The following is a 21,879-nucleotide window of genomic DNA, read 5'->3' on the forward strand; positions in this document are numbered from 1 at the left end:
TAAATTTATATTGAACACAAGTTGAGCTCAAGTTCAATACCAAACAAGATTATATGTTCAAGTTTTTTTTTTATTTTTATGACATTATACTTTCAAGTTTGATTCATTTACTTGTAGAACAAACTTTATTAAACTTGTTCATTACTCATAAACTACTTGATTAACTTATTCTTTTCTCATATATAGTAAAAACTATGATTAAGTTTTGCTACCCTTCTACATATATATGCTAATAATTAATAACTAAAATTGTAATTGTAATTATATTATTTTAGTTAACTAGATAGAATTATATACATTTATAAAAACTAGATTCAGCAATACTATATATTGCTAAGAAATATATAATTTTGCTACAAAATGGACAATTTATATTATTGATAAGTTACAGATAATAATTTGATATTTCATTAACTTATTTCAGTATCCATTAATTCAATCTTTAGTCCATTCAAGTATATTATAAACGTCTATACATATAAACATATAATATAATACATAATTTAATTGACCCTCATGTTCAGTTATCATATTTAAACTTGGATTGTTTAACATTCAAAGAAACTTAAACTTAAGCTTGACTCATTTGTTAAACAAATGAAGTTAAACAAGTATTTTTCCTAATTGAGTTCCAATTATATATTCAAAAACAACTTTGTTTGATTATGAGTTCAAATTGTGTTTGAAATAAAATAAAATTAACAAACTTGAACTTGCAGTACTTAACTTAGGGTCCGTTTGGAAACAACTTATTTAGTTGAAATTGAAAATTTTTTGTTAAAAATATTGTAAATAAAACTAAAAAATAGTTGAAATAGTATAGTAAAACCCATAAATAATATCAAAAAGTGCAATAAGACCCACGAATAATAGAAAAAATAATTTAAATAATAAAAAAAGTTGACTTTTTAATCTGGTGCCAAATACAGTAGGATCTGTTTAGAATTCACTTATTTTGCTAAAACTAAAAATTTTTTATTGAAAGTACTGTAGATAAAGGTAAAAATTAGCTGAAATAGTATAGTAAGATCTATAAATAGTATCAGAAAGTACAATAAAATTCATGAATAATAACAAAAATAAATTAAATAGTAAAATAAATTGACAAAAAATATCCTACTAAAAATCAACCTTAGTTAGACTTGGTTACAACCCTGGACAAAAAATATCCATTCAAGGTCTGACATTTTACTTGAAAATTAGAGTAAATATTGTGAAAATAATCCATACAAAAAGGTGCATTCACGCTCCTCCATAGGCGAGTAAAACGTATGTTAACACAGTGATAGGCTCCTACACACTTAAAGCCAAAAAGTGTAGGAAATCTTAGAGCAATAGATGATGGGTGTTTTTTTTAGGTCAGTGATTAGGTTATAGAACAGAGAGAGAGAGAGAGAGAGTCTGAGCAAATTACGGTCATATCTCTCTTAATTCTCTCAATCTTATTACACCAACAAAGGGGGAGTGTGGGCTCTTGGAACGAGGTCAAACTCCCCAATTAAAAAAGTCTCACATAAAACCAAACCCCTCCAAAACCCCACTGGCCGACAACCTTTTTCTCTCTTCACATGCAAATTAACAATGAAACAACCAAACCCATAAATAACAACATTTTTCCTTACCTTAATTAATCATGACTACTAGATTATTTTTGTTAACTGGATTTTGGGTTTTTGTTTTGTTTAGGACACGACACCTATCTCTATCTGTCGCCCTGTGTCTGTGCCACCACACCAACTGTACCTTCCCCACCCAAATTTAATTAATGAGAAATGGAACAGAAATCATATCATACAAATGAACAAAACTTGCTCTGAATTTATTATAGAATAAGATCATATAAATATGTCCAAATGAAGTATGTCTAAAAGAGAGACTCAGTAGATGGAGAAGAGTGCCAAAAACATATACAGAGAGAGAAGAAGAAGACGACGAATATATATTGTTCATCAATGCCAACTAATGATATAGTCCCCTTTCTCTTCCTGCAAAGTGCCATTCATTTCCCTCTAAATTGCATTTGTTTCCTCTCCAAGAGATTGAACAGATGGTGGACACTGTATTGGAGATGCTGCCATATATGGACTGGAAAGCATTTCAACATGCACCAAAAGAGAAATTACTCATAATATATTTTTTCTTTCTTTTTTCCTTTTTATTTTGGAGAGAGAGAGAGAGAGAGAGAAAGAGAGAGATTATGGTGGGCTGCCAACAATGCCTACAGAGACTCGGTTGAGTGATGGCAATTTCATTTGCTGTTCGTGGGCTCTGCTCTTCTTGAACAGAGGCTCTGGTGATGAATAAGCTGAGGACCCCACAGCCCAAGAATCGTTGGAACTATCCGAGCTAAAAACAGCATCAATTACACCACTTGGGCTATCAGGAACTTGTTCATACTTGCGCTTGTGACTGTGAGGGTTATTATGGGCGCAATTATAGGCATTTGATAACTCAAGGATGAGATTGCAGCAGTCATTTACTTTTTCCTGTTACAATGCAGACGGTTAATCAAGATCAAATCATGTGTATTAATAGCTTCACGTTTGAACTCAATTATAAGAGAAGCATTAAAGTACCAAAAACTATTTAACTCATTAGGCCAGAGAGAGAGAGAGAGAGAGAGAAAAAAACCTTGCTTATCTTAAGGACATCCAGAAGTTGGTGTTGGTATTCCATGGAATTACAAGGCTCAACTTGGTCTATAACGTGCATCATAGTAGCAGTGGCCAATACAGAAGGAAGATAACCGATGAATCTTGAATCTACAATATTTGACAAAACGTATGCCAAAAGATAAGAAACCAAGAGGGTACATTTCTTTGGTCTTTGTTTTTATCGAAAACACTAAGCTTTTGTCAAATGGGATTTGAGGAACCGTTAAAGATGCTTACCTGAAACCACAGAGAGAAGAAGAAGCTCACAGCGTCTCAGGAATTCCCAGTGGAGATAGGTCTTCAATCCAAGCCTCCTTATGATGTGATCCAGAAATGAGAGTGGAGTCACAGGGTGCATCTTCCACTTAAGGGTTGAAAGCACCAAAAGCTCCATTCTTTGTATATCTTTGGTCTTAAACACATACTTTGAATCCTCCACCTGAAACAGAACAAGACTCATATTTGTCTTTCAAAAACAACAAAAAGACACTAAATTGGATGATACATATAATATACATTGGATGCATTTGAACGTACTTGGAGGTCTAAAAGGAGTGGCACATCGGTCTCTTCAACTTTTGCAGCCAAAGAGAGACAAGTCACAGCCACGAGCTGGATCATCCATGGCTTATCTCTCTGAAAATGAAGGCTTGTGAGAAACCTGTCGAGATAGTTAATTGCTAAGATTGCTGTGAGAGCTGAGAATCCGTAATGGGAATTGACTTTGAGCATCCACTCCACAGCTTCACGACGAGCTACAAAGAGAGCAGAGTCTGTTTCCACATTATCATGGTTTAGTTGCTGTACTAGTTCTTTGGAGAAGAGAGATTGAAGCTCCTCATCTTCCCAGAACAAATCTTGTTCCAACAAGAGCAAAGGAAATAGAGAAGGGTTGTTGACATTATTATTGTTTGTGCTACTATAAATCTCACTCTCTCCATGTGAAACTTGTACTACTTCTTCTTCTTCTTCTTCTTCCCATCTCTCTTCCTCACAGTACAAAGCATCCAGCAAAAATGAAGGGTTTTCTTGTTGTTGTTGTACTCTTAGTTGCTCATTTTGTTGTTGAAATGCCATCTTCTTCTGAGAAGAAGAGGTTTTAGTTCTCTGTTCATTATACAAAGGAAAAGCGGAGTCTCAGTCTCACACCCATGACTGACTCTCTCTCTCTCTCTCTCTCTATGCTTTTTTAGTGAGTGAGAGAGTGCAAAATAGTAAGAGAGAAAGAAAAGGTGGGAAGAGGGATTGATTTTAAGCAGAGTGGGTTTCACGCTTGTCCTTTTTATATATATTGGGTTTTGGAAATCTTTGTGCTTTCGGTGTGTTTCGTTGGCGGGCAGAATTGTAACGGCACACACACCAAGCCGGACCCCATGAAAACAACCTCTTATGGAAGCTAAATAAAGAGACACTGTACTCAAGGGATTGGCTGTGAAAAAACAAAAAGAAAAGTGAAAGAGAGAGAGAGACAGTCTTTTTATTTATTTATTTATTTGTTTTTATATAAGAGAGAGACTCTCTTGGTAAAAGGGTTTTTTTTTTCCTGCTAATTAAGAATAACTCCTTTTTTTGGGGGGTAAAAATTATATTATCCCAAACACTTTTTTTTTCCTTTTTTTTTTTTTGTTGTGAGGGCATTGAAAGCTCTCATCAAGTTGCTCTTTTCACATAAATATATGGGTAAATACTTTTTTTTTTTTTATGAACAAAAAATGGGTAAATACCTATTCTCTTAAACACCATAAAATTACATGAACAAATTCTCTCAACCAATTGTTAAGACTAAAGTATCTAAACAATCTTTTTTTTTTTTCTTATCCATTAAACATAATTGAAAAGCAAGTTGCTTAGGTCTTTGCTTATCTTTTTTTTTCTTTTTCAAATTTGGCACAAAAGGAAAGTAATTGTTCTGAGCCTTTGACCCAAACGTTAGAATATTCCACCACTACTGTTCAATTCTTTTTTAAAACGTATAATCCTCAAATATGTTTCTTTATCTTTGTCTTTTATTGAGAGTTCAATGTTTATATATTCTATTTCCACTTCGAAAATATCGAGTCTCTTCCCAACATAAAAGATGATTGAGTGGAACGGTGTGTTGACTGTTGATCATGAATAGGTTGTCATCAACTAACATGTATCTTTTTATTTTAACCTATTTATTAGGTTGTCATCAACTCGAATTTAACCTATTTATTTATTAACAATTTAAAAAAAAATATTTTTTTCAAACGCAATTCCAGTTTTGCCCCTTTCAACAAATAAGTAACAAAATTCTTTCAAACATGCTTACTAACATATTATTAAACTGGCAAAAAGGACGGAAATCTGTTAATATATCCAAATATGGACAATAAAAACAAATGTAGATTGTAGATAGAAGTGTTTTAGAATTTTTTATTTTTATTTTTATAAACACTTCACATTATCTCTCTAGTATAGGCATTTTTGAATTGGGTTTTATTAAATGTGATTTGGATGTGAAGTGAAGGAATAGAGGAAACTTTCAGAGTTTCAATAGTTGGGTTTTATTTTCAATCCCACAACTCATGACTCCAATGAAGTTCTCATCCACTAACATAATGATAATGAGCTCCCATGCCAAATTCAAATCGTTGAAGAGTGAATCTTTTAAAAAACATTACAGTGTTGGCAATGGATAGCATCAGTGGCAATGCCCTAGGTAGTGTGTTTTTCATGGAACGTTGTTGAAAGGACTAGTTGAGAGTTATAACATGATGTGGCTTTGTTGACGTATAGATTTTTAATCTACTACATGCTTTTCATCAAAAATAAATTGAGGAGAATTGGAGAATTTTTAATGGGATAGGAGTTGAGCCCTACTTCTTATACAATGATAACATTGTAGAAAATATGATCCTAAGTCCAAACATTAAAGAAGAATAAATGTGTGTTTTGTATAGCTAAACATTAACTTTTAAAAATTATACTTAGAAATTTTTTTTTACATTTTTAAAATAAGTCCAGTTAATGGATATCCGAAAATATTTAATAAGTAAACATTTAATGCAACTTGGTATATTCTGCTGTTGTCATTTTTTAAATGCTTTTATGATATAACAATAGCATAAAGGCACCACCGCACACACTTGGTGTGATGGTTACTCTACAAATATAAGTGTTTGTGGGCTGTGGGAGGCAAGGGCCAGGATTCAAGTTTCCAAGAAGGAGCTTCACACACATATACACTTAGATTAGACTAGAGTAGAATTATATCTTGTATATATATAAAATAAAATTAAAAAAAAGCATAAAGGCACTAGTTAACAAATGTCTTTAAACATTGGAATATGTAAACCGATGTCTTTTTTTCTTTTCTTTTCTTTTTTTTGAGCAAATGTAAATCGATGTCTTAATATTTCCCTTAGCCCTCTCTTATAGTTCCTTATGTTTTGAGTGTTATAAAAAAAAAGGAAGTTTTAATCCGTGTTTGATTGCAATTGTTAAGATGAATTGAACAAATTTCACTGCGTTGAGAAGTTGTAAAAATACATAAATAAATATGGCTTTAATCGACTTTTGTGCAATTCTTAAAAAAAAAAAAGGGTTACATTAAAAAAAGAAGAAAAAAACTCCACCTTAATCAACACTGAAGTCAACAATCATTAATAAGAATTTTTTTTTTAGGAACATTAAATTGTTATAAAGAAGCTAATAAATATATATGCCCTTAAAGCATACAATAATTAATTATATTTAAAAAAATTTAAAAAAATATTGACAATTTTTTTAATTTTTAATAAAATATTTCTAAAAATATATATATCTTAACCTAATAATAAAATTAAGTTCTGACACCAAACCTGCCATTGAAAATTTTAAACCAAAGTTCAGCTCTTTATGAGTTGGAGAGAATTGTTTTTTACCAGTGAGTCAATGACGGTAAACAAAAAGACAAAGAAAAACCCAAAAAAAAAAAAAAAGTATAAGAAAAGAAAAACAAGTTTAAAGAAGATACCAAAAAAATGACAGGTTAACCCAGTCCATGGAACCGAACAATTTATAGAAGATTACAGCAGGAGAAGGACAAGTTTCTAGCTAGTTTCTATAGTTTTCTTTCTACCACGCGCAATTTTGGTTTTGGGAAATTGAGAGAATCAGCTATGCCTATGCATCCAAAGGGTAAAAGAGATCGAAGGAGTATTATTTTGTGTGTAAAAACATGTACTACTCTATCTCTGTCTCTCTCTCTCTCTCTGTGTCGTTGGAAAGTCATAAATGATGCCGTCTTGTCTGAGAGAGAGGACAAAGGGAGGGAGGGAGGGAGGGGGCTAGTAGGGCTGAATCATTGAAGCCGTATTCGTACGCTTCTCTTTGACGTGCACATAACTCTAACACTATATGTCTATCACCACACTGTCTTTTGGGCACTTGAGCAGTCACCACCTCCAATTTTTTTTTTTTTTTTTTGCTTGTTTATAAATGGAGATATGTCAACCCGTGACACAAAAATGAAAAATAGCACGGTACATGTCGATTGAGTTATAACTTATAAGTAGGGTCGTTTAAATCAGGATCATATTTATGAGCGGTTTGCTAGTACTATGAATTAGATCATAGATTGTAAATTTTTTTATGTCTCTATTAGTTAAAAACTATAGGGATGAAAAAAAAGATATATTTAATAAAATATCAAAGATTCAAATTAATAAAATATATTCATCTAAATATAGAATTTAATGCTCTTTTTATATAAATAAAAATAAGACATTTGAATTGATATTTTGACTTCCTATTTTAATTTAAAAAATAAAAAGTAAAAGACTTAAAAGCCCTAAATAAAAGTGCAAATCAATAATCAAAGGAAAGTAGGATTATTTAATCAAAGTAACTTAACATTAAAAAACCTGACAGTGTAAATAAAGTTGTGGGGTTCAATGTTTTTTCTAAAAATCTTTTAGTTTTTTACATGCTTAACCAAGTTATTTTTGTTGTCGACACAATCTATCATTTCGGCCTGCGTTATAAGCCCAACCCAAACAGACCCCCCTAACCAAAGTGAACCAACCCAACTTGAACAGATTTAATTCGGGGCCCTCACTTATTCTGCCAGCTTTGTGGTGAACAAATTGAAAACCCACCACTTCTATTTGGAATGCATTTTACAATTAAATTGAGCATTTGTGGTAGTGAAGTGTGTTCCACCTCCCTCAAATTTGTAGGGACATGAAATTACAAGGGAGATATTGTGATTTTTGGAGCCTTGGTGATGGATTGTTTGTGGAGGCTAAGGAACATAGCTCTTCGTGAAGGTGAAAAAGTTATTTAACTAGGAAATTTTTTTTAAGGATCTCATGGTAGATGGAAGAAAATCTATCGGTTTTGTCTTATGCTCAAATCCAAGTGAACCTTTCTGCAAAGTCTTAGTGGGCTCCCCCTCCAAGCTTTCTCAAAATTAAATGTTAAGGTCAGAAGTCAAAACCATGCTTGATTAGCAGTAGTTTTAAGGGACAACATGGGTCAGCAAATACAAGCTTGGATAAAAATTGTGTCCCCTTCCTTGACAAGATAAGGTATTCCATATATATGATATACCCTCTCACAATGTGTGAACCCTATAATGGTATGAGATCCACACGCGTGAAAAGAAATAATAAAAGAAGATACATATGTCAGATGCGTAAAAGAACTGTTAGCTTATCAGACCTTAGTGAATCTTTGGCAATTAAGCGGCTTTTGGCGAAGGCTTGTAAAATGGGAATAAGTAATTTAATTGTTGAAGGTGATAACAAGGTAGTATGGAGGGGAGTTCCAGCAAAATGTAATGACAGGTTGGGACATCTCATTTGTCTAGGAGAATATCAACTCTTAAGAACCAGTTTTCTTGTTGCAATTTGAGTTGGGTTAGAAGGGTATGTAATTCAGCTACAGATGGGTTAGGGAAATGGCGTCAAGCACCAGGTTCTCTGGTGGTTTTTGATGTGGTTTAGGCAAGAGACTTTGGTGGTGAGGAATGGGGTTGAGTTGCTTAAAGAATGCAAAAGGGAAAACATAACTCTTCAAGATAATACTCTTGGAAGAGACTAGCTCTAAGCTGTATTTTAGAAATTCAAATCAAGACTGAGTACGAGTGCAATAGCCTTGTTTATTCATTGATGGCGGGAATGCATGCTGCATAAGGTATTCCATGTATATGATATACGTATTGCTGTCTTTTTTTCACTTGATTCTATTATAAATTAAAGATCCTGTTAATGACAACCTCACGGAAATTGTTAATAAACTACTTTAAAAAAATTTAATATCATTTTTATGAAAAATATAAAAAGTCGTTAAAATAATTTTTTTTTTATAACAAGTTCTAAAAAATATTTTCTAAATTAATGCCTTAGGAGTATCTATTAACTTTCATAAATTAATCTATTCATAAAACAAAGAGTAATTCCTTGTGCTGCATAAGCTGCCTGATGATAAAAATATATTTTATTCATAACTGAACTGTTTGTTATAGCCACTGTTAAGATCTATCATATCCTGTTGGTTAGCCTTTTGGACATAGGATCTTAGCATCTGATTATCCAATCTTGTAACTAACCAGCTAAACACTTTTTAAAAACTAGGTAACAATAAGAAAAAAGACTTAAAACTTGTTACAAAAGATCAAATACGAAGAAACACAATGCCAGGATGCACTGCATGAGTTTTTAATGCAATGCAAAAATGCCCTTTTTAATGAATGTTCTATTTTCCTAATTAAGCCATTTTTTTTCAAGAAAAAAAAACAGAGAAGGAGATTTTTACATTAAAATCTTATGAAACATTTAACACTCTTGTTAACTACCAAAAAATGACCTTAATTACACAACCACCTGCAACCAGCATAAACTAAATATGTTCAATCTTCACTCCTTTCAATTCTAAATGCAAGCAGTCAAGCCATTCTTAGTATGGTGGTGGAGGATATGCTCCAGAATAAGGACCTGATTGAAAAACAGAGGGAAATTTAGTACAAGTGATGAGTTAAATAGTAGCAGAGCAGGAAGCATGCGCCTGAAAACAAGGTTTACCTGGAGGATAATACGGTGAAGCTTGTGGAGGTGGTGGATATGGAGGTGGAGGATAAGCTGATGTTGGTGGGTATGGTGGGGGAGGATAGGTAGATGGCGGTGGTGCCGAGTATAGGGATGGTGGATAACCTGCTGAATTAGGTGGGTATGAAGAATAGGGAGATGAGGTTGGGTAGGCTGAATTGGTTGGGTAGGGAGATGAGGTTGGATAGGCTGAATTGGTTGGGTAGGGAGCTGCGGTTGGATAGGCTGAATTGGTTGGGTATACAGGAGCTTGGAGTACAGGCGGCATTCCATAAGGTGGTGCTGATGGAGCACAGCTTGATGCAGGTTTCTGCAATAGTCCAATACAATTCTTAAGCTCCCATAAAAAACAACCGCAATGAATTAATACAAGACCAAGCTATTCAATAAAAATGCAAAGTACTGTAATGTAGCTTAATGTAACTTACAGCGGCCTTAGAATAATGCATTATTAGTCGCACTTCTCCTCCGTATCTGCAACGGAGAAAAACATACATTAATACAATAACAAGAAGCCTTGATAGACAAATAAATTAATCCATGAAAATTAGACATGATCTGGGACTGCTATTAACTTGGGAAAATAATATAAAAAGTATTTGAAGGACTTTTGGGATAGAAATGATGTGTTCCTCTTCAGCCCAAGTATTATTTTACAAATTTATTCCCAAACGGCCACAGATCATACAGTTTTTAAGATCAAACCATAACTCAACCTAAAGAAAGATGCCTTTATTATACTAGCTACAAAAGTAAAGGAATCTCCTTCTCTCCTATAATACTATCTACTCCCTTCTTTCCTTCATTCAATTTTTGCCATAACTCTTAAAAAGACAGTTTATATATACACAATTAAAAAGAATTTGTGACTACTCAATACAGCTAGAACTTGAATTGTCAGATAACTTATATAAGGAATTACAAGTATGTATATATTGAACACAATAAGTGGAACATCATATTCAAGATAATTCAGTACTAACTAAGACAGAGTAATTTACTTAATAGTCCAGGAATTTGATTAGCAACACTATCAAATGAAACATAGTCAAAGGTGAAAAAGCACTTGCCAGAGTGAAGCAAGGCGCTGAACTCTAAATATTGTTATTATACAAGTAATGAACTCAAATCATATACATTCCATGCTTGTTAGGCACAGTTTAAATTTTTCAAACGGGTAGGAGGCTCTATTAATTAATCTATGAGCAACAATCTTATATTAAAAATTTTCATTGAAACAGAGAAAAGAGACACTCACTAACTTGTGCTAAATTACAAAACTACCTTCTTCTTTCTTCTTATTTATTTATTTATTTCTTTTGGAGCTAAATTTCATAAAGTCTCAAGTGCCTTAAATGTGAGTGACTCACTATAGGCGCCTTGCCTCACTGTAGTGCCTAAGCAAGCATCTAGCTCCCCTTTGACTACACTCAATGAAATCAACATATTTATCCACAAAAGCTGCCCCCCCCCCCCCCCCCCCCCAAAAAAAAAAAACCACTGGGAGGCAATTCATTTTTATAGGCAGTTCATTGTTCACCAGTAATCTGAAAGGTGCTTACATAATCTAACATGCTCTCTGTGCTCCTAAAATGCTGCTGAATTTGCAGTCTTTCAACATCACAAAGAAACTTAGGAAGTCATAGTCCCAGACCCCATTTGAACAACTATTAAAATCTATTGAAATGAGTCAACTATTCTTTCTCACGATTCCAGAACACAAAAGCAATAGGCTAATGGTGCAAACTACTGCTTTAAAAACTACATAGTTTACAAGAACCCTGCCTTCTCCAGAAGAAGAAATTGGCTCTTTTGTGTCATGCTGTCAGCACAGTAAACTACCCACGCATGACGCAGATAAAACCAGCCTCCTTCCATTAAACATTAATCAAGAGATGAACCAGAGAGAGTTAGGAGTTTGCTCAACAATATTAAATCTTTCGGCATTGAAGCATACAGCATGTTAATTCTAACACATAACTGTCCAAGGGCATTAAGTTCAGGCAATAAGGTCTATAGAGAGGAGAGTGGGACTGGGTTTTCTTAGCTAAATAAATACATTAAAAATTGGATTCAATATAATAAACAAAGCGTGCATTTTGAAACATGAAACCAACTAGGAAAACAAAAATCAAGTTAAAATTCGAGCATTGTAACAACTTCTACACACAATATTCTACAGGTAGCAACGAATTTAATTTGATTGTGTTACTATATAATCCAAACTCATTAATATATCAGGGCTGTGACTTAACTCAATAAAACTATCAAAGTCTTTCCACTACAAGAACATGTGAAGATTCTGTTAATTTGAGCAAAGCTAAACCCCTCCATCCACTTATATTTTAGAAACAGATTATAAACTTAAAAGGGTTAGTAATTTATAGCATTTACCTCCCAGTTTTAGTCTGCAGAGGCCAAGTGGTGTCGTCGAAACCCTGTGAAAGAACCTTCCCCAAGTGAACCCTATCCAAAAAAAAAAACACCCAATTAACAAAATTGATCCAAAAGGGTCTAAAAAGCACACAAAATCAATTCAAAAACAAAACTTTAAGGCAAATTTAATTACTTTCCGCTGCCGATGAAATCGTCTACTGTAAGGGTATTGCTGTTCCAAACTGCAGCAGTTATCTCTTTAAGGCCTTCAATTAACGAAAACACAAACTTCTCTTGGAATACCGGAGTCTTATGACCATCTACACACACACCCAAAAATCAACATAACTCACATTTTAAATCTATAAAAGCCTCAAAAATATAAAGAGAAATTAAAGGGATTGAATTTGATATTCAGATTTGAGTTTGACATAGAGAATTGGTCAATTGGGTACGTACCAGTACAAGTTCTGGTGCGGAACCTGGTACTACCATATTCTAGGCACACGTACGGGTCTTGGCGTGAAATCCACTCGGTGTCTTTCAAATTGTTGCACCCAACAACTGTACCAAACCAAAAACGAGATTGAACACAAATGACATGGACATGGGATTGAGTTTGTTGTTAACATCGTTAGTTAACAACAGAAATAAAAAGGTACAAAATTGAAGGGAAAATAGTGAGTGTTATTACCAGTGACCTCAAGAAGTTGGCCTTGAATACCAAAATTCGACATGGGATGGTAAGAACTCGAAGAGCTTAAGATTGAACAAAGTTGGATGTTGGAACCTAAGATAGTAGATGCAGTGTTTTGATTGGCCTTCCTTTCTTTGAGGTCTTGGTCTTTATAGCAGCCTTGAGGGCTATTTGACGCGGCTTGTTGGACCTAGTTTTTTTTTTTTTTTTTTTTTGAGAATCTTGACCTAGTTTACAAAGGTGAATGACTTTATAAAGTTATGAAAGTACTTTTAGTTTTGCCCAATCAACAAAATAAAATATAATAAATCTATTAAAAGTTCAAAACCACAAGTTTACAATGTATTTTACAATATAATTTCATTAATGGTTTGTCGTGAGTTCATGTGAGAATCACGAAACAACTTCTTTTTTTTTTTGAGAAACAAAATCATGAAACAACTTAACACTGTAAAAATGTGTGAAAAAGGTTGTATTTCCATAACTCAAACACAAATAATAATAATAATAATAATAATAATAATAATAATAATAATAATATTGAAAGTAAATGGAATTTATTGATAGTGACCTTAAAGAAACCAACCATGACTGGTTCAAAGTCTTTTTTTTTTTTTTTTTTGGGAGGATATGCTCAAAGTCTATCTTTGTTTTTACTAATAAGGACAAAATCTTTTTCAATCTAATTGGAGTAATTTTCTAGCTTATTCCACGTGAGATCATTTTTCCTTAAAAAAATTGACATTTCCAACTCAATTCTATTTTTGAAATTAACAAAATTTTGATTTACTTTGGAGGAAAAAGTTTCTCATTCAAAGCAAGACATAACATATCATAGTTGCACTGCATACATTCAAGCAAGAAAAAGAAAATCAGAAAGCCCATGTTCCATTACTATAAAAGATCCATTCTACAATTATACCATATTCTTCAAATGCAGAAAATCCCATACCCAGTTTGCCAAATCCCCAAACACATGAAATTACTCCAATCCCAAACCATTGAAAAAGTTTCTCATGAAATAGAACACTGATAAAATACATGCCACGATTCTCTCTCTCTAAACAAACTTGCATCATTCAAATCCCCAAATCCCATAAATTTTACATTTCCATTCCACCAAACCAATCAGATGATCTCCCACATCAAAATCACACAAATGGAACCAGCAAAAAGTACTAACATAACAATAAAGATCAAAATTTGAAAGCAACCCATTAATATAATTGAACAAAAAACAAAGAAATTAGGAAATGGTATTTATATATTTCAAACTTACCTTGAGAACAATGCATGGCTTCACTATTTAATCCTCTTAAACTCTCTTATGTTGTTAAAGCATCAATGTACCTGTCTACATACACAAGAGATTTAACTAAAGTTTGGTTCACAAAAAAAATTGTCAATCTTTGAATGGCATGATCGACCTGTCTACATATCAACCTATCTATAATATCAAAACAATATTCATGTCTACAATATTCCTTCATGATCAACCAAAAAGTAATACAAAATAATTTGATCAATATCCACGGAGAGTCCTCAATTAGATGCAACACTATCTTGAATATATTAAACACATCATATTAGTAGCACATAACAATGCATTACAATAAACACACAATTTTCATTAAATTAAATGCAATATTTTTAGTACCTAAGAAGGCTATGAAGAATGCATAAGTGGGCTAAATTGGGTGAACATTTCTTTCATGTGCAACATCATTTTTTTCATTTACTCTTGATGCTTTGCATTTGATTGGGCTAGTGCTTCGATGAGTTGATCTTAATGCTTTGCATTTGATTAGGCTAGTGCTTCAGTGAGTTGCTCTTAATGCTTTGCATTTGATTAGGCTAGTGCTTCGACGAGTTGCTCCTCATGCCATGCATCTGATTGGGCTAGTGCTTGGGCAAGATTCTCTTGATGCCTCTCCTCTGAATGGGAAAGTTGGTCCATCACAGATGCAAGCGAAGTCTCCAATTTAGTAATCCGATGGGTCGTTTTGCTTGACGAAGGTGGAGTCAATGTATAGCATGAAAGGTTGGACCCACTTCTTCCTGATGGGGTTGGTCCAAAACCCACCCCAAGTACACGTCCACAGCATTCTGAACCCATCACTGAGCAAGCGCATCATTTTTCGACCATAGGATTCCTTCACCACGCTCTCCTCGTAGTGAACTGTCCTCTTAAGTTAAAATTTGATTCATCTTAGCTTGTTTTCACACAAGAACCGAATAACATATTACTTTATATAAACAATTCACGCACTAAATACAAAAGAAATAGGTTACGATATAGGTTTACGATGTTCTCCCCCACTTGGGGATTAACAGAATCCTCATCTTTGGTATGGTATACTTTCGCATAAACATCTGTACGCTCCATTGCTGCCCTACTTTCTTTTGCCTACATCATATTCAACAATCTCATTACAATAGTGAAAATTTATGTTGGTGAAAATTCATCTGTTCATGGGTATTGTGGTGGCTGCAGGTTTTGGATAGCAAGTTCAAGAAATTGATTGCAGTGGGAGCTTAGAAGATTGCAGATCAAAGACAAGGAATAAAACAGTGTAAATATGCAAACATTTGCCTCTTGAAAGAATTATAAAGATGACTTTATAATGGTATCCTATCATATTACATTAATAAAAATCAAGTATTTCTCCCAGAATTTTGGGGTTGAATATAGCTTCTCAACAGACAAATTAATTACAATTGATCACATGTATTCTTCTCTATCATTAGTATCATATTCTAATATGTCTTGTGATTTATGGCTTTGAAATAGGGTAGACGCAATAATACTTTGGTTGTCTGCAATTTGATTCTTCACAGGTCTCCTTTGAAAGGAAAATTATCTTATGCACCTACATGTCTAAGAGGCGCGCTCCATACTCTGGAAGCATAAGATACCATGAAATGATGAAAATTATCTTATCTTGGAAATGGTTGTGATGTATATCCACAAAGTTCTACGATATAATTATCCGAACTAGTGTTTTCTAGCGCAAAATCATGTGAACCTTTCCTTCCTAGAATAGAATCACCTCCCCCAATAACCAAAAAAGCTCTCTCTTCCTTACCCTAACTATGTGCTCTCCTTTACCACAACATGAAACCTCACATGTATTTCTCACATTAGTTTTTATTTCGAAATTTTACTAATGAGGCCCTCATTAGTAAAAAAATCATACTAATTCACACAAAATAATCAGATTCATCAGTAAATTAGTTTCATCAAACTATTTATATTTGTTACATTTGAATCTAACATAGTAGAATATTAAAACCCTGGCTAGTTGTTGTGTAATGCATTCCTTACCATGATGTCAGCAATTTGGACAAAACTTCTAGGCCCAAACTAAAATAAATAATTAAAATTTATTTGGTTGGTCCTATAGCCGCGTTTTTCAAACGCTGCAATAGGGCCTAACCAAAAAATGCGGCTATAAACACATATAAACGCGGATGTAGATATATCCTATAGCCGCATTTTAAAAACATGGCTACTGTAGAACACCTTAAGTCGCGTTTACTTAAAACACGGCTATAGCCCACCTATAGCCACATTTTTTGTAAACGTGGCTATAACCCGTGTGTTTTGTAGTGTTAGGAGCTTGATGTAATTGGAATATGTGTTCAAAATTGATTATTTGTCTACATCATACTCAATCCAATGTAATAGAGTACCATATCAAGCTTGACGTTTTTTTTTTTTAAATTTAAATTTTCTGCTTAAAAAAAAGGAAAATGTTAAAATGAGATATGTTTTTAGTAACTTTTTATATTTTCCATTAAAGTAATATCAAAGCATTCTTACTATAGTTTATTAACCATCAATCCCTGATTTGTCTCAAGAAGAAAAGCAAGTAATGCAAATGAGTTACAAGGTTATGATTATGTGAGTTCTAGGTGGATAAACAGATTGTACACCTAGAATGTCCTTGGAATCTAGCATCAAGAAGAAAAGTAAGTAATGCACCAGTTATAAGGGTATGCTTATGTCACTTTAGGTAGAAATCCAATGATGGAAAAGAAAAATACTTCCAGCAATTTTACGATAAATTGAAGGTGATAAATTGTTGCTATAAGTAGAAAAGTAATTTCAATAAGGGATGAAATTATTGAAAAAATGTTATCAAAAAAGCATTAATTTTTATTGTATATTATTATGAAAATGTTATCAATAAACTAAATTTTGAGGGTCTATTTGAATACTGTCTATTACTGAAACTGAAAATATTATAGTAAAATAATTTTAAATTTAAATATATGAATAGAACCGTGCAATTTAAGAAAAATTTGGTGAAAAAGTACTCGTAGGCACAAAAAAAACATATGAGCTGTTTGCGTGTTTCCTCTCTCTTTCGAGTGAAAAGACGTGGAAGATACTGACCGTGTGCGTTATCAGCGTGGTGATAAAAGGTAACACGTCTGCGAGTCCAAGAAGTTTTCAGCGCTTGCCCCTTACTACGTTAGGATCAGCCAAGAAATGATTAGGAAAAAGACGAGACAAAACAAAAATTAATGTCCGCGTTAATAAAATAATATAAAGTCAAACTCTAAAAGTACACATTAAAACCATTTTTTTTATAGACATTAGAAGCGAATTTAAACCCACTATAAGTTTCTTTTTTCCCTATTCACGTAAGGTCGTGGCATTTTTTAATTTATCATTACAAATTAATTTTTATTTTCTAAGAAATTTCATTATCAATTATTAAGCATAAAATCAAATTATTAATTAATTTGATTATCAAACATTAATATATATATATATATATTGAGAAACTAGAAAAGAAGACTTGCGTGTGTAGTCATCGCCCTATACCCCAAGTATAGGTTAAATAAGTCTTAGGGCATTGCTAGTGTACAACAAAGCATACCACCACTCGCACCCACATAACACGTTTGGGTTAAATGCCGAAACAGTCTACAACACAAGATATATATCTTAAAACTAAAAACTAGAAGGCTTATCTAGGGGATGAGGTAGATGAGGTAGACTTTGGTTGTTTAATAAGATACATCATTGGGTCATGAGAAAGTTGACTAAAAACTATAGCCACTTGTAGGATGAAACCAGGTTGGGACCAACTCACCAAAGGGTATCTCATGTATCCGAAAGAGAGATGATGTCTTTATTCGATTTATGAGATACCTTAGTGCCCAATCCTTCTTCTTTTCTTATCAATGGTCTGTTTGAATAAGCTATTTGAAAATGAGCGTTTGAAAAAATAGCGTTTTTAAAATGTGTGTTTGGAAAACACAATTCTAAAAATTATATTAAAACGTTTGGTAAAATTTGTGTATAGTATTAGTCTAAAATTGTTATTTTGGTGCAAATTACCAAAAAGGACTGAAAAAGACTTAATTATGATGATATTATTTTATTATATTTGAAGTAGCTCATGAAAATAATAATAATAATATTCACTTCCCTCTAGCCTTTTCTTTAAATAAAAAAAGTATTATTGTCAAAAGCAAAAACTAAATTAAAATAACCCCAATTACTTTCTCTTTCCCCAAAGCTAACATCAACCACAAATAATGAAAGAGAAAAAGAGCTAGTCGAGAGAGAGAGAGAAACTAGATATTTCCTTCACACAGACAACTTTTTATTGCAAACATGGAAAAAGGAGCTAGTGGACATGTTCTGATACAATTTCAATATCAAAACTTGCCCCATAATCTCCAGATGTATCAATTACTTCGAGATGTGAAGGATTCATCTTTGACTTCAATGAAGATTCCACTTGTTCCTTTGTCACCCCCATATCTGGCTTTGGCTCTGTGTGTGTGAGGTTCCTGGCTAGTGGACATGTTGTTCCTACGAGTGGTGCTTTATTTTTTTCAATTTTCAATATTGCAACGATTGAGCTCATTTTTGTTGTATCAACATTCTCCATTGCCGTTCTAACATCCGCCTGAGACCTTGAGCACAATGTAGTTGCTGGAAAGTCAGGGAGGTGAGGTTATTTGCTGGCCGGTGATTTTGTCATTTAGCAAATGCGTGAGGTATATTAGGTATTCAAGCCTTAAAAAGTATTACAAGATCTGCATTTTAAGTGTAGTTTTCAAAAAGTTGGTTGGAACTCCGGTTTCAAAACGTGATATTTTGCATTTGAAAGAACGCAATATCTAGTAAAATCATAGTGCCAAACGCACACGTATTCGTGTTTTTAATAAAAATGCACGTTAAGGCTTTTAAAACAACCTATCCAAATGGGCTCCAAATTTAAATATTTTTATAATAAATGTTTAAAATTTGCCTTCATAGAGTCTTTTAGTCGAGAGGGACTAAAAAAAACCCGACTAGCCCATAACTTGTTGACATCCTTTAAATAAATAAATAAAACTTGTTAAGATAAACAAATTTTTAAAAGTTTTATACGGTTTTTGTAAGTGCACGATTGCACCTGGACCCAAAAAACATACGTGGGCTCAGGCCCAATGAGCCTTAAACAATTAAATTTGTAGAGTGTGGGTTCGCAATCTAGTTTAGTGGTGCTCGAAGCTTGATGAACAGGCTTGAATGTTACAGTGTTTGCAAACAATAGACAAACAGAGCAAAATGAACCTCCTCGGACGTAAGCCGAGAACAACTTATATATTATTTCTCTTTCTTCTTTCAAAGGTTACAGTCTTTAATATTTTTCTCCTCTCCTCTTTCTTTACTCTCTTCCCTCCTTGAATACTACTTCTTCTTCCCTCTTTATCCACGTGTAACGCAAATCACCCTATTAGACACCTGTCCCATCCACCACCCTCTAGAAGTCTTTAAATGATAACAAGAAGGCTGACTTCTACCATTCAGGGGTCATTCCCCCATTAATGCGGCTATGGAGGTAGGTGTAGGGTTTTTAATGTGGAGGTAGCAACCTTTTTCTGAGATATTTTTCTCACACCGTTGCGTTCGGAGGGTGCTTGAATCCCCCTCTTAACCAACGGTTTTTCCAGAACTCTGCCTTGATCTTTTTGGCGAATCCCAGGATCATCGTGGGTCTGTCCGAGGAGATATTCGTCCTCGGACGAATCCTCGGACTCTCGACTCATGGGCCGACCTACAGTTCTAGGGGATTTTTAGTCTAAAACAAACTAGCGCCCTTTAACAAAGCCCAAGGCCCAAATACTTACTTAGGTCCTTCTAGTCCCCACAATAGCCCCTCAAAAATTTATTTTTCCTCATCCTAGGAGAAAAATAGGGTTTTGATCTGACCAGAGCTGCCTTCACACGTTTCGTACATCACCATGCGTGTGGGGTCGTTTCATTCCTAGAAAATGCCGTTTGGCGCTTCGATTTCCAGAACGCGCGCATTTATGACCACAAGTTACACCCTGTTCCCCACGTTCAACGGTGAGATGAACATCCAACGGTCCTCATCACCTCCTGAAAATTTGGGCGGGAAGAATCCAATTTCAAGGCCGCCTCCCGCACGTCATGACGTTTGGAAATCTGCGCCCTCATTCATTTCTTCAGAATTCAATCACATCAAAGCGTCAATCATCATCTTTTCTCTCCAGAAACCCGTGGAAACTCGCATAACTACAAACTCGTAAGTCCTTACTTTCTCTGCTTTTTTCTCCTCTGATTCTGTCCTCGGCTTCCTTCTTAACCGCATTCCTTTTTGAAGCTTGCCCTTTCCTTTCTCTTAGATGGGTAGATTTAAGTGTTTAGTTGATACCGCCACTGGGATGGAAGGCTTTAGGGCCAAATACCATATTCCCAGTGACGTGGGTTTGAAATACTGCCCGGCAGAAGCTGTAGGTGGTTCTAGGAAGACGGGAGAGGTCATTATCCCCATGATTGCCTTCATAGAAGGTGGGATGACCCTCCCTATGAGAAGCGTAACTAGGAAATACCTTCGCAACCACAGGTTGTGCCCAGACCAATGCGCACCCAATGTTTTTAGGGTCTTAGGAAGTGTCGACGCTCTAAATAAGCAGATGGGCCTGAACCTCACTTGGCATGATGTTGTCTTCATGTACAAATGCCACAAACTTAGGAACGTAGGCTATTACATTAAATCCTGGACTAGTATAGTTAGGTTAATTTCCTGTCTGCCCAAGTCTAATAAAGGCATGAAGGACGACTACCTCATTGCCTCAGGCAACTGGCACGACGGCCCTCACTGCCCAGTCGTATAGGAAGACCAGGTGTGGCTCTTTAGGAGTTAATTTCTCTACCCCGAACTTTAATCTAAAAATCTTCTAATGTTTATTTCCTTTTACGCATTGTCCATTTCAATTTCTCATATGCATTGCAGATCTGACCATACTTGGCTTCTTTGGTATTCTTTCTTGCAGATAAACAACTCGTGCGCCCCCGTCTGAGCCACTACAACGTTGCTGATCTAAACCGCATACTACGCTCAGAAGTGTTTGTGAGTGAAGACCTGCAACTTAGAGGGGCTCACCTAATACTAGGGTACGACCCAATATCCTCGGATTTCCAAGAGATAGAGAACGCGATTATCGCAGGGGATAGGAGGCGTAAGAGAATAAACATAGCAAGGCCGCACTTTCTTCCTGACCACGACATCCCCGATGACCTCAACACCATCCTATACACGCGACCCATCGCGGTGATCCCCCTCTCGACGCACTCTCAAGCAACTGCTATTCCGGAGGAGCAAGTGTCCTCTTCGCACACGTTGGACGACGAGATAGACCAGTTTCAGCTCAAGGACGTCGAAAGACCCCGAGGAAACCAGTTTGTTGTGCTCTTTGACGAAGAAGAAGAGCCCGCCGAGGCCTCTAGAGTTGCAGGCTTAATAGTTGCCCATCTCGACGACGATTCCGAGGAGGAGGATATGGACGTGCTCCAAGGCCTTTTGACCAAGAGAGGCGAGAAAGTCGCCCAAAAAAGAGCAGGAGGGACCCAAGCTCTTCCGTCCTTGCCACCACCTCCACCTCCACCTCCAGCCGATCCTAAACCTCCGGTTAAGGAGCCCAAGAATAAAAGAAAGGGGGAGGCCGAAGAGGCTGGTGGCGAAAAGTAGAAGAAGCCAAGACAGCAGCCTCAGCAAGCTCAGCAGCAGAAGCTAGACAAAGGCAAGGGACGTGCTCGTTCAATTGAGAGTGGGGAAATTAAGGA

General features: G+C 34.9%; 2 protein-coding genes across 2 annotated transcripts; both read right to left on the minus strand.

The window, feature by feature from the left end:
* Positions 1-1,798: 1,798 nt before the first annotated feature.
* Positions 1,799-3,913, minus strand: LOC142642248 (cyclin-D3-3-like). Its single transcript, XM_075816583.1, has 4 exons — positions 3,192-3,913; positions 2,892-3,093; positions 2,632-2,762; positions 1,799-2,486 (listed from the first exon to the last, which is right to left on the minus strand). The coding sequence occupies exons 1-4, from the start codon at positions 3,729-3,731 to the stop codon at positions 2,196-2,198; spliced, it is 1,164 nt and encodes a 387-aa protein (XP_075672698.1). The 5' UTR covers positions 3,732-3,913; the 3' UTR covers positions 1,799-2,195.
* A 5,349-nt stretch (positions 3,914-9,262) lies between these two features.
* On the minus strand, positions 9,263-13,002 carry LOC142641975 (uncharacterized). Its single transcript, XM_075816305.1, has 7 exons — positions 12,777-13,002; positions 12,542-12,646; positions 12,276-12,402; positions 12,101-12,172; positions 10,135-10,180; positions 9,683-10,016; positions 9,263-9,595 (listed from the first exon to the last, which is right to left on the minus strand). Exons 1-7 carry the CDS (start codon positions 12,817-12,819, stop codon positions 9,558-9,560), a joined length of 765 nt encoding a protein of 254 aa, XP_075672420.1. The 5' UTR covers positions 12,820-13,002; the 3' UTR covers positions 9,263-9,557.
* Positions 13,003-21,879: the final 8,877 nt, after the last annotated feature.

The sequence above is a fragment of the Castanea sativa genome, chromosome 7 (genome assembly GCF_040712315.1).
Source record: "Castanea sativa cultivar Marrone di Chiusa Pesio chromosome 7, ASM4071231v1".
Taxonomy (NCBI): domain Eukaryota; kingdom Viridiplantae; phylum Streptophyta; class Magnoliopsida; order Fagales; family Fagaceae; genus Castanea; species Castanea sativa.

Excerpts from the sequence above, each read along its gene's own strand:
- LOC142642248 (XM_075816583.1), bottom strand. The coding sequence starts at position 3,731 with ATGGCATTTCAACAACAAAATGAGCAACTAAGAGTACAACAACAACAA. Across the intron at positions 2,763-2,891 it reads TCTTCTCTCTGTGGTTTCAG|ATTCAAGATTCATCGGTTAT; the intron begins GTAAGCATCTTT and ends CAAATATTGTAG. Across the intron at positions 2,487-2,631 it reads ATGTCCTTAAGATAAGCAAG|GAAAAAGTAAATGACTGCTG; the intron begins GTTTTTTTCTCT and ends GCATTGTAACAG.
- LOC142641975 (XM_075816305.1), bottom strand. The coding sequence starts at position 12,819 with ATGTCGAATTTTGGTATTCAAGGCCAACTTCTTGAGGTCACTG. Across the intron at positions 12,647-12,776 it reads CCAACTTCTTGAGGTCACTG|TTGTTGGGTGCAACAATTTG; the intron begins GTAATAACACTC and ends GGTTTGGTACAG. Across the intron at positions 10,017-10,134 it reads TGCATTATTCTAAGGCCGCT|AAACCTGCATCAAGCTGTGC; the intron begins GTAAGTTACATT and ends GGACTATTGCAG.